Source organism: Psammomys obesus, unplaced genomic scaffold, assembly GCF_907164565.1.
Source record: "Psammomys obesus unplaced genomic scaffold, mPsaObe1.curated_primary_1811, whole genome shotgun sequence".
NCBI lineage: Eukaryota > Metazoa > Chordata > Mammalia > Rodentia > Muridae > Psammomys > Psammomys obesus.
Window position 1 is genome coordinate 10,509,331 of NW_026595981.1, and position 12,812 is coordinate 10,522,142.

Sequence of the window (12,812 nt, forward strand, 5' to 3'; positions counted from 1 at the left end):
TGCCGTTAACAGAACCACTTTTCTTAGCTGCTGTCCTGTAAATTACTTAACACTTTTCTGCTGTGTAAAAACTATCTGATATGCTTCTGACTTTTTTTTTTCCTGTTACTCCAGGAAATGCAAAGAGAACCATGTAGCTCAGCTCTTGGGCTCTATTCTTAGTTGTGCTCACTTTAAATTTGTGTCTATTTTTGCTTACCTTTGCACAGAGGGGAGGGCCTTCAGCTGGGGAATGGGAAGTTTAGAAAGAGGTGCTTCTGTTTTGCTTAAATAGTTACTCTGAGTTGGAGGCTCTCTGCGCCTCATTTTATAATTATGCAATGAGAACTCCTTAACAACCCTAAGAAGATGTTCTCCGCCCAAGATTCCTGTAACTTGTTCTGAAACTCAGAAAAATTCGGAACCCAGGAGGCTGGAGTGCAGGCTCAGCAGCTAAGAGCATTTGCTGTTGTGGGGGACCTGGGTTCAGTTCCTGCCCGCACGTGGCATCTCACGACCATCTGCACACACTCACGGCGCGTATTCAGGCAGGACACCGTAGGCGTGAAGTAAAATAAACAAACCTTTGAGCAATTCAGAAGCCAGCGTAGTAAAAAGAGAAGGACATAGCATCCTAGGCAGTGGGGAGAAGCCCATCAGCCTCCGTTCATGTTCTAACAGAAGTCTGTTGTTTTACTAATGATTTCCTATTGTAAAACAGTGGGCTCGAAGGTGACTGCCATGAACTTCAAACAGTCTTCATACTTTTCTTTATTTCTAGGAATACTAGGGTTAGTTCTTTCTTTTTCAAATGAAAACAGAATATGTATGTCAGTGTATATATGTCAGCAGCAGACAAGCACATTCTTAACAGAAGTGAAAACATGGGTACCAGGCCAAAGTAATAGTAACAGTAATATTAATAATTAAAAATTGCTGCACTTCTGCCTTCTTTTTAAAATGGAAACTCAAAACACCTCTGTTTTGGCTTGTTAGTTTAAATGAGACTGCTTGCTCACTTTAGACGCGTCATCTCATAGCTTGCAAAGGACAAAAGGTGTCGTGGTGGCTATTGTAAATGTGTATCCCGCTTTCTGTTGACGCCCTTGCCTCCGAAGGTTCCCTGGGCTTTATAACAGCCGAGTATCGCAGCCAACAGTGTTCTGCGGTAAAGTAGCAGCCATGTAAAGGACGCACCTGTGTCTGATCTCATCTTTCGAGATCTGAGTAGACCACTTGGCAGGTGTGGCTCTGTACAAAGAATTAAACAGAAATAATTTTATTTGTCATATCTAAAATGTTTTTCTGTTCGGTCCTTAATAATTTGAAAGGAGTTTTGTTGTTCATTCATACTGAAAGACAAATTTCTAGAATGTTCTATTGATATTTACCTCAAGACATGGAAATTTTCTCCTAAAATGAGTGTCAGAAGAACATTTCTGAGATTATTTGTGAAATCACTAGTTCATTGAATGAGGGAGGGTTGAAGTTTACAATGGATAAATTCATATTACTGTAATAATTTTTCAGAGAAAATTAAAGTGTGGTGAAGGAAAAAACAAATGGAGGAAAAACAGAAAACATGAAATTAAGAACAGTAAAAGTGGGATAGAGGAGGAAAGAGAAAGAAGGTTGTTAGAGGAAAGAAACCAAATGTCAGACAGCAGGCACAGGGTCTGGGCTGAGGCAGAACAGGTGCACAGCAGTGAGGGCTGCACAAAAAGAAATGTTTTAGGAAGGCATTGTTCTGATTTACTTCAGCTGTGGCTCCCTGAATAATGTAGCCCTTCTGTAACCAAGAAAAGAGTTAAGACAATGGTCAGTCTTCACAAGAGAAGTGATTGATCATGTTCTTTTTAAATGTCAGGAATGGGGATACATCTCAGTTTCTGGTTTCCACAAATGCATGTGTTCAGTCCTCAGCATTATATAAATATAAATATAAATATAGGAAAGTTAATTATAGAAATGGTCAGATAGGCACAAAATACAAATTGTTTTGTGAATCTACCCATTACATGTCCTTGTTTCTGTTTCCTGAAAAGATTTGTGCATTTCTGTTTCCTGAAAAGAATTATACAGTGTAAGAGGAAAGTGTTTTGCAGTGGCTTTTTCTGTGAATATTTCGCTATGCTTCTTCTATTAATAAACTTTAAAACTACAGATGAGGTCGACACAGGTTTGGAGAGGTGGCTGACCAACCTGTGAGAATGTTCTCTGAGTTTTGGAGAGAGTCCTTAGGTGATTGTTAGTTAGCCCAATCCTCTTGCTTTTGTTTTTATAATATATATATATATATATACTTTTTTATTAATTACTTTTTATTCTTTTTGTATCCCAGTTGTAGCCTCACTCTCATCCCCTCTCAATCCCATCCTTCCTCCCTACCTCATCTTCTCCCATGCCCCTTCTCCAGTCCACTGATAGTGGAGGACCTCCTCTCCTTCCATCTGACCCTTCCCTATCAGGTCTCATCAGGACTATTTTTCATAATCTTTCTCTATGCTCTGGTCATCCTGCTCCCTCCTCAGGGGGAGGTGATCAAAGAGCCAGCTACCGAGTTCATGTCTGTGACAGCCCCTGCTCCCCTTATTAGGGAGCCCATTTGGAGACTGAGCTGCTACAGGTACCTCTGTGCAGGGAATCCAGGTTATCTCCGTGAATGGTCCTTGGATGGAGTATCAGTCTCAGGAAAGACCCCTAGGTCTTTGGGTCTGTTGGTCTTTGTTCTGTTGGTCTTCTTGTAGAGCTCCAGACCCTTCCGAATCTTTCTATCTCTCCCTTCTTTCATAAGATTCCCTGCACTCTATCCAAAGTTAGTCTGTAGGTCTCAGCATCTGCTTTAATACCCTGCTGGGTAGAGACTTTCAGAGGCCTTCTTTGGTTTGTCTTGTTCCTTATTTTCATTTATTTGCCTTTCTGAATGAAGTAGTCTCAGTGTCTGCCTTAATAGCCTGCTGAGTAGATTCCTTCAGAGTCCCTCTGCGATACGGTCCTGTCTTGTTCCCCGATTTCTCCCTCTTCTGATGTCTGTCCTGTTTGCCTTTCTGAATGAAGATTGAGCATCTTACCCAGGGTCTTCCTTCTTGCTTAGCTTCTTAGATTTTAGTGTTTATCCTATATTGTATGTCTAATATCCAGTTATAAGTGAGTACATACCATGTGTGTCTTTATGCTTCTGGGACACTTCACTCAGGATGATCTTTTCTGTTTCCCACCTCTTGTGATCTGCTTAGACTTAAAGGAACACATTGTGATCCTTAATGATTAGGAGGATTCTGAAGTACGTTCTACATATGGGTTAAAAATGTTGTTGTCTTCCAGGGTCTAAAAGCTTTTCTCTCTTCATGCCAAGATAACTTTTTCTCTTTTGCTTAGGCAAGAGAAAATGTCTATTTAGTTCTTCCTGCTGTATAATGATCTATACTTTCCTAGAATAGTATTAGGCAATAAACAAGTAAAGCATGGAAGAAGCTACATTAACTGTGTGCAAAATGATTTTTGCTTTTAGAAATGCTTCCCACACAAATTTGTAAACTAGTGGTCCCCCTGCTCTGGTTTGATTTTGTTTGGTTTTATAGGTATCTTTTGTTGTGCTGGTGATCAGGGTCAGGCTACTGCGTGTCCAGGTAAGGGCTCCATCACCACAGAGTTGTTTGTTTGTTGTAGCAAAATTTTAAATAATAATTATGATGTCTCATTATTAAAGAGCCAAATGAGTGTGGTTCTTTACTGTTAAATCAATTCAAAGTATACCCCTTTCCTATGTTATTCTTTTATAATGTACAGCAAATTTATAGTCTTTGTAGAATAAAGACTTGATTCTTGCTGAAAGAAGTGCATCTAAAATACAAGTTAAACTAATTGGTTTTGAGTCTCTTGTCACTGTTAAAGGTTAACTACTCACAGATCAGTCTCTCCCTACCTACCTACCTGCCAACCTACCAACCTACCAACCTACCAACCTCTTCCTCCTCCCTTTGCCTCTGTCTGAAGCCAGAGCCTTACTGCACATGCAAAGCACCACCGTGGGTTGTGGGGAGGAAATTAAGAGATGAGTAGTGCTGAAAAGGGGCATAGGGATGTGGCTCAGCAGGAAAGCTTCTGGAAGTCAGAGGAGGACTTGATAGTTTTTCTTTCTCTCTCCACCATGAGTCTCTGGGATGGGACTTACACTGTCAGTGTTGGCGGTAAGCTCCTTCACCCACCATCAACTTGCCTTCCTCACCTTTTTTTTTTTTTAAACTTTTGCCTATACCACTCACTCTGTAGATAATAATGACTTTGAACTTACAATTCTCCTGCCTCAGTCTCCCACCTAGTTGAGATTACATGTCAGTGACACCAGGCCAAGTGTAGCTCTTCATAGAATTTAGACCTGGGTGCTTTTACCTCTGGCAGGTAACCATTCCTCTCAATGGAAACTCTTCACTGCCAGACATTTGCACAGTGAGTTATTTATTAATAAGTAGATATATGTGGACAGTTGCATGCAGAAAGGAAAAGAAGCACCTTGCCTGAGAAAAACCTATTGCACCTGTTATGATGGGTGAGACACTTGGTTTCCTACCCAGCCTCAGTAATCCCTCACTCTGCATTTGGTCCTTTCCTGGACTTGCTCAACTGACCCTATTCATTGTAGTTCTTAGTCCATAGCTGTGTATTAAATACTTGTTTTTATATAGATACATGGTCCAGACGAAGTCAAATGTATCAAAGTATGTTTAATGTAAAAGTCTTCCCTGCCGCCTAACCATCCTCACCACTCTCCAGGAGGTAAACGATGTCTCACTGATTTTATGTTGCTCTGAATGTGAGCACGAGAACTCAGCCTTGTGTTGCTGTGTAGATTGCATAACTGTAGTGGGACACTGTTAATTCACATGCTCTAGGCAGGATTTGTAGTTTCTGTTGTAAGGGTGGACGGACTTTCTAGCTGCCTTGCATGTGTTGAAGTTTGCTGCTGAGTGTGTGGCAGACATACCCTTTAGGTTGGGATTGTGAACACCCTGTCAGTTTGGAAGCTCTACCTTGACCTTAGTTATGAGTCTTTTCAGTTCCAGGGGGCACGTTGTGATGGTTTGGAAAATTTGCCCAGCAGAGTTGCTTGTCTGCACAAGAACACCAGTCCATTAGGCTCTATTGTTTTCTTCACTTTATGAGATCCTTACAGTCATGCTGAGTAGTAAAATGGAATTGTGAGCCCTGCCAGGCTGCCTGTAGATCTCACTTGTCCAGACACACAATGCAAAATGACCTCTAGAGCAGCAAGAATAACAAATGAAAGGTCCTTTAGTCATGCGGTGGAATGAAGCTTTAGGAATCTGGAAAAGGAGACTGTGTGGAGAGAGGGATAAGATGTACCCGGAGTTGAAGGCTATTCAGGGAAATGTATTCTCTCATAGACAATAAGGATATGTCATTTTTCTAATTATATATTGCTGGTGACTGTTCTTCTGGGAATGTGGGAGAAAAGGAAAGTGAAACCAGAGATGCGCAATGACTGAATGTTAGAAAACTTTAATAATTAATTAGTGAACATCTATATTAGTGAACATCTATGATACCCCAGGGCCAGGGTGCAGGGAAGATCATTGATCCATTTAATATAAAGGCGGGAGAAGCTTGTTCCTGTATGTATTGTTACACTGCTTTCGCTGGGCTGTTGTAAAGCATGCCTGCTATTGAGCAGTGAGCTCCACAGTTAGCTCCTGCAGCCACACTTACGGTGTCTGTAACAGTGCATTTTCACACTAAACATTTCCTTTGATACTGGTGACTTTTCTTATTCATTGAAAACTGACAAATTTTTGTCACCTTGATAGGTACAAAATGTATGGATGCCTGATGAGTGCTTTTGACAGATTGGTGGGTGCGTTTTTTTTTTCTCCTTGGATGGTTGGCTCATTGGAAACTGCTTTGTTCATTGGCCATTGTTTTCTTGTTCTGGAGACTCGGTTTTTAAAGGCAGATTTTCATTTCTACTGTAAGAATATACATTTGTCTACCAGTTCTCTCTAGGGTCTCCAGGACTTTCTCCTCAGAAAGATATTCCTTTAGAGAGTTGTTATATTGTATGCTCGCTACATAAATGCTGCTTTTAATAAGAACCAAATATTTGTGAAAGTTTATCCTTGAATGGGAGTTTGTCACCTTTGGCCTTTGGGTGAACCCTGAGCGGGAGCTGTTTCATTCAGGGCAGCATGATGTCATTGAATTCACAAAGTTCTCTGTAACTAGAAAAAGACACATTGTTCCCTGAAATAACCCTAAGTTCTAGAATTATTGTCTTCTTCGGTCCTCACTTTAGACTTCAGCATGGGGGGGCTTTTCATCATTTTCTGTGGCATGGGGACTCGATAGGCTATGGAAAATGAGCACCCTAAGCCCTAATCTGGGAGGTACTTGGTCTTCCTTCCATGGTCAGCTGACAGCCTGGCCTTGCCAGTGCTGCCATTACATATAGAGTGGGCACTTCGAATTTCTCACAGTTTTCCAACTTGGATTTGTACTTCATTTCGTTTTTCAGCATTGCTTTAAAGCAGTGGGAGAGTGAGGCCTGCAGGCCAGCACTTGATGGCACAAGATTGATGAGCACCCCTCCATGACTGGAAATGGAAAGGCCTTACAAAACCTGCAGACATTGGGAAGCTGGACTTTGCCATCTGTCATTAATGTTGCTGGCCAGCTATGTTTTTTGAAGGTTCTGGAACCACAGTTGAGATGTTTTCCTATTGTCACCACCAAAACTACCAGAAAATACCAGTTTCCTTTCACTGGTTTTACAACCAAGAGCTACTCATGGCATTGACTATTATGCTTTGTCTTATTTTCAGACAAGGGGCTGGGAACCCATGTGTTCTTGGTCTTTACTTTTCTACACATTTAATTGTAGTAGTGCCAGATACAACCATACATTTTTTTCATCCTATCTATTGCCTATGTCCCCTTTATTTTCTCCTGAATAATTGCAAAATCATACCTAACACATCAGTCCACCTCTCGCTCTCATATAAAGAGCATTTGTTATGGTGATGATAAAATTCGCCTGGACCTTACATGGTACCAAATAGGTTTGTTGATAAAGAAGTTAAGTTATTGAGATTTAGCTGTTTCTTGGGGCAGGGGGGTGTTAAGAAAACATTTGATTCTATGATATTGAAGGATTACCATCTTTTTGGGGTATGTGTGGCAGGAATAGTTTTAATTCTGCCTAAAGTTGTAATGAATCGGTTTTAGAACCTCACACGTCCTCACTTGTGAAGTAGGTGTAAGCAGTGCTTACATGTTCTTTAGATAATTAAACTTATGTGCTCACTGGTCTTCGTAGTCTGCTACAGAAGATACCTAAAAAGTCAAAACCAAGATATTTCCAATCTTTTTATAGAATTCAGAACATAGTCTTTGACTACTGAAATTTTTATGTGGGTTTTGGAATTATGGGCCTGGCTATTAAATAATTTTATTTTTGTGTTCATAATGTCTCTTACTTTATCTTACCAATGTGGAAGTGGTTTGGGCTGAGAATTAAATTGAGGACTATTTTGCAGAGATCAGCACTTGAGCAAAATTTGTTTTAAATTTGCCATGTGAAATATAAATGTATACATACAAACATATATATGTACAGTCATATATCACTGTCTGACAGCAAAATACACGAGGTGCCTTTTTTCTTAATGTTGTTTATTGCTCTATACATGTCTGATTCCCTGAGAACACATGCTGTAAACAGTCTGGTTCACAGTAACCATATAAGGATATGTTCATCCTGTTCCTGCCTGTTGATCTCTGTTTATCGAGTGTCTGTGTGTGGAGACAATATTTTTAAACTGGTATTATAAAGAAAATTGTCAGTATTTCTTTTGCATTCAGCTTGATAAGGTGCACTATTAATTCCTGTAGAAAAAGTAGGGGTGAAAATGGTGAGCTTGAAGTTCCTTGTTCTTGACTTAGGATTAAGAAGAGCACTTGTACCTCTTGTAGAGATCTCAGCATTTCGTGGTGGCTTGTCATTGTGACTGTAATTCTAGGGGATCTGACTTTCTTCTGACCTCCATGGGCACTAAGCCCATGGGGTACACATGCACATGTGCAGGCAAAGCCCCCATACACATGAAGTAAATAAATCTAAAAAGATGAAACGGCTGATAAATGTAAAAGAGTTAATGATTCCTCAGGTAGCTGGCCTGTATCTTGATTCTTCCAACTTGGTTTTGCAAGATAACTGTTCTCATTTTTTGGGCTTTAGAGGTATCTTGGTGGTTAAGAATGCTTATTGCCCTTGCAGAGGACCCTGGGTTCAGTTCCCAGCATCCACATGGCATCTCGTATTTTCCATAGCCCTAGTCTCAAGGGATCTATAATCCTCTTCTGCTCCTGCATGTTATGAGGGTCACATACATACACTCAAGTACATACACATATAAAAATTAAAAGAAAATACTCATTTAAAATTAAAATAGTTCTTTTTATGCCAGATTATTAGAAATGTGGAAAAAAAAGAATTATTGAAATCCTTTCTAATGGTGCATCTAAATCTTGTGTTAAAAGTTGTAACATAAGGTTTGGGGGACATTTTATCCTCTTTGCTACCATTCACATGGCCCAGTTTTCAGTGGGCTTATTGGTCACTGACGGACACTGGCCTCCCAGCAGGCATTCTCTTACTTCTGTGTTGTGGCCCTCTGCACCTGTTACTGTTGCCCATGTAGGAAACTCTCTGTCCGCCTAAGGGAGCATTTCACATGGTTAGGCCAGATGCTTCCCTTTCTCTCCTGGGCAGTTTTTAACAGAGTAGTTGAGATCCTGTCATCTCTGAACCATATTTCTTTTCTGACACTAAGGATGGACTTGGTTTCATTTCTAATCCTAAGGAGTGGTTAGAAAGTGTGTAGACCTGTCAGATTCAAAGTTTGCAGTTATTTTCTCTGTGGTAAGTCACTCCCTCCAAGGCAGTAAATGTAGGACTCCTTCCCTACTAGAATCAGAGAAAGCTTAAAATGTCAATAAGCAGAGGGTAGAACAAAGGATATTCAATTATTTTTAATAATTTTAATATTTAATAATTTAATGATTTTTATGCACATTGATGTTTTGCCTGCATGTATGTCTCTAATATCTCATAGGGTGTTAGAGCTACTGGAACTGGGTTACAGACAGTTGTAAGCTGCCATATGGGTGCTGGGAATTGAACCCTGGTCCTCTGGAAGACCAGGCAGTATGCTTAACCTCTGAGCCATTTCTCTAGCCCATATATTCATTTAATATGGAAGATATTTCTTCTGCACTTTATGTCAGTGTTTGTATATTCTGGTACTGCCAGAGCATCTGAATTAGGAAACCAGTGAGCAAAAGGCCTTCTTCCTAAAGTTTCTGTGTAGGAGTTCATGTTTCAAATTTCCTTTTGTTTTCCTTCTAGCAGTTTAAAGGAGACTTGTTTATTGTCAGTATTTCACATATACAGATAATTAATTTCTGAGTTATATATTTGGAGTATTTACTCCTTCCTTTGTAAAGCAGATGAGGACAGGGAAGCTCCTGCTCCACCCCACTTCCTCATCCTCCTCGCCTCCACCCCGTGGGAAATTCCAAGCATGCCCACAACCAGATAACAATAGCTTAGTAGACCAATAAACTGCCAACTCCAGACCAGCTTTGTTCCAGCTATAGTCCCACACCAGTCTTGCCCTAGTCCATCCTTGCCACCATGGTGTCTACCTTTTCATGTAGTCCTAGTAAGTGTCAAACCATCTGTTGCCTTCACTTACTCCAGAACATGAAGCTTCAGCCTTATTTTAAGTCCTAATGCTTTCGGTCCAAGGCATGTAGTATGCCACACAGTTTCTTTAAGAACCCCTTTTAGGTTGTATCTAATGATAAAAAGGTGGTTTCTCACTCTCCTGCTTAAAGCTTTGTTGTCATTCCATCTCTTGACCTACTACCAAAGTCATTGCACTTAATTTACTCCATTTTGCTTTGGTTATTTTTTGCCCTTGGATATCTGCATGACTTCATTGATAACTTTTCCACTCTCATCTGCTCCACACAGCATGTAGCACCTAGTTATTTATCTATGTCTCCCTTTTGTTACGATTTTGTTTGTTTTTTTCAAGACAGGGTTTTTCTGTGTAGCTTTGGCTTTGTAGACCAGGCTCACAGTGATATGCCTGCCTCTGCCTTCCTGAGTGCTGAGATTAAAGGTGTATACCATAACACCTGGCTTTGTTATATGTTTTTATGGCATGTTCTACTTTTTATTGGAATAGTATTTTAGGCCTAGATTGTCGTTGAACATGAAATCCTTTTGCCTCTGCCTTCCATGCACTGAGATTATGGGCGTGAGATTGTAGGCATCAGATTTCCATATTCACCTTTTTTGACTAGGCATTGGAATTCCTTTTGGTTTTGTTCGGTGGCAAAAATTTAACATTAGACGAAAGTGATGAATGATTTGGGAACAGCTACCTCTTGAAAATATCAGTTACAAAAAGATGTTGGAATAATAATGGAAAATCGTTCTGTTGCCCTTTTATTTGTCATCATAAAGATGTAGTTGTATGGCTTTGTGATCATTTGGGTTTTGTGCTAAACATCAACACACGTGTGCTAGAGAACCATGATTTCAAAGACCTTATAGTTAATGGTTTGTATTATTGCAACTATAACATTTTGACACTATATCTGTCAATGTCTGTCTATACCCATGAAATTAGACCTCATTTCTTTTCATGAAACAAATTCAGATACATTTTTTGGTGAGCATTTGTCTTTTAAAATCATGCCTTAGGTCATTTTTCCTCTCTCTCTTTCTCTCTGTATATTTCCCGATGATCATTCTTTTCTCCAAACTATATTTTGGCATCATCAAATACGATTTGCATTGCCTTACTGTTCATGGAAGTATATAATAAAAATTTCATAGAATTTGTATTCAGAATATTTAAAGTTCCCAACTTTCCTTTTTTAGCAGTCTAGCCTAAAGAAATTTTTAGTGTCAATGTATTAACAAATACCTGTGGTAGCGGAAACAAGATTGTTTGCTGTTTTATCTTTGGCTCTTTATTGTTCCTCTCCTGCTCTCCTCTTTACCCATGTGTTTTCTTTTGTTTTGTTCCTGGTTAACGCCATTGCTTGGTGTCTCTAGGCAGTTGCACATTCAGTCCAGTTCTATTGTAACGCTAAAACTGCTTTTAAGAAATGAAATCTTTTTAAAAGTAGGCATGAAGAGAGATGCATAAACAGCAGGAATGACTGTACCTTCAAAGAAAACAGTGAGTTTGTAGAGGATAACATTTAGTAATTGTAGGAACTCAGTGAATGTTAGAAACCTTTTTTTGTTTGGGTTGATGGGGTGCTTGCCCAGCATCCTGAAACCCTAGTTGGATTCCTAACATGAGTGCAGATGCTGTCATCCTTGCAGGATGGAGGCAGCATAAGTTCAGAGTCAATTCTGGACATGACAGTGTGTGCCTTGTAGCCCTCAGGAGGCAGAGACAGGAGGATCTCTTTGAGCTCCAGGCTAGCCAAGGGTACATAGTGAGACCCTGTCTCAAAAATGTTCTACGTTACCTTATCCTCAAAGTGACTTTGAGGCCAGCCTAAGCTGCACAAAACCCTGTTTCCAACAATCACACAACAATAAAAGAAAAAAAAAACTTTTATTGCTTTCACTAACTAAAGGTTCTCTTTGTAGAAGAATGCAGACTAATTTTAACTATATCATAGTACTGAAGAATTATGGAAATTACTTGAAATAGCTGAGAAAGAAAATATTTGAATAAATGAGTTTTTTCTTTGCTTGAAAGTGTTTTCAAATGTCATGCATTTTTATGCCTTCACTGTAGATAGAAGTAATGAATGGGGCATGGGTTCTTGGAATCCATCACAGGTTGCCCTCCGGAAAGTAGGTGTGTCACCTGCTCAGTGACCTAAGGGTGTTCCGACAGAGCCAGTTATTCCTTTTTTAGTGAGCTCTCCATTAAATTTCTACTGCTGTTTTTTATTTTCTTGTTTGCTTGGTTAGGTTTTTTGTTCTTTGTTTGTTTGTTTTTTAATGAAGCCTCTTTCTGTAGCCCAGGCTGACCTCACAAGATCCCCTCCAGCTGAGTTGCTGGGAGCTGCATTCACCAACATGCCTGTACAGAGTTTACTGTTACTTGAAGATATTTCCCAACTCGTGCTTGATCATTAGTTCTCTGAATTGCCTGTGTTAATTGCATGTTATAGCATCTATTTGAGGAGATTATGCTCTTATCACATTCTCCAGTGCACAGTTTGGAAAGGTTTAATCCTTTTTTTTTTCCCCTCTCCTTCCTGTAGCACTTCCTCCTGGAAGTCCCGGCCCCATTACTCGACACGGGTCCTATGACAGTTTAGCCTCTGACCACAGTGGACAGGAAGATGAAGAATGGCTTTCCCAGGTAAAACTCTGATAGATCACGGTTCCTGCTGTAAGGGAGAGCAGAGCCTATGTTTATTCTTTCCTGGCAGGAAAATGGAGAGAATTGGTAACTTTGTGAGCCACCAACAATTATAAGTATTTCCACGTTAAGAATGTTTTAGAAATACTGCTGTAGATATCCACACATACAGTTTACATACATGTATGTTACTGACATTTTTCTAGCTGATGCAAATGTTTTCTTTGATGCTGAGCATACAAACTGTCCAAATGCTTTCATAAGGGTTGTTCAGCATTGTTTTCTGCATAGTTCCTGCTGGGATTCCTTTCTTATTTTGACCCAGGCCTCGCTGCTATTAGTGTCCTCAGAAGCATTCCTAAAACAGCTTCCGCCAGCCACTCCTCACTTCACAGGGTGACTGTGTCTTCA

General features: G+C 39.9%; 1 protein-coding gene across 1 annotated transcript in view; it reads left to right on the plus strand.

The window, feature by feature from the left end:
* The window catches only part of Bcas3 (BCAS3 microtubule associated cell migration factor), a 440,143-nt gene that overhangs the window by 178,793 nt on the left and 248,538 nt on the right, over positions 1–12,812 (plus strand). The window contains exon 22 of the mRNA XM_055619572.1: positions 12,301–12,401. Within this exon, the coding sequence (XP_055475547.1) occupies positions 12,301–12,401 (101 nt within the window). The remainder of the gene's footprint in view (positions 1–12,300; positions 12,402–12,812) is intronic.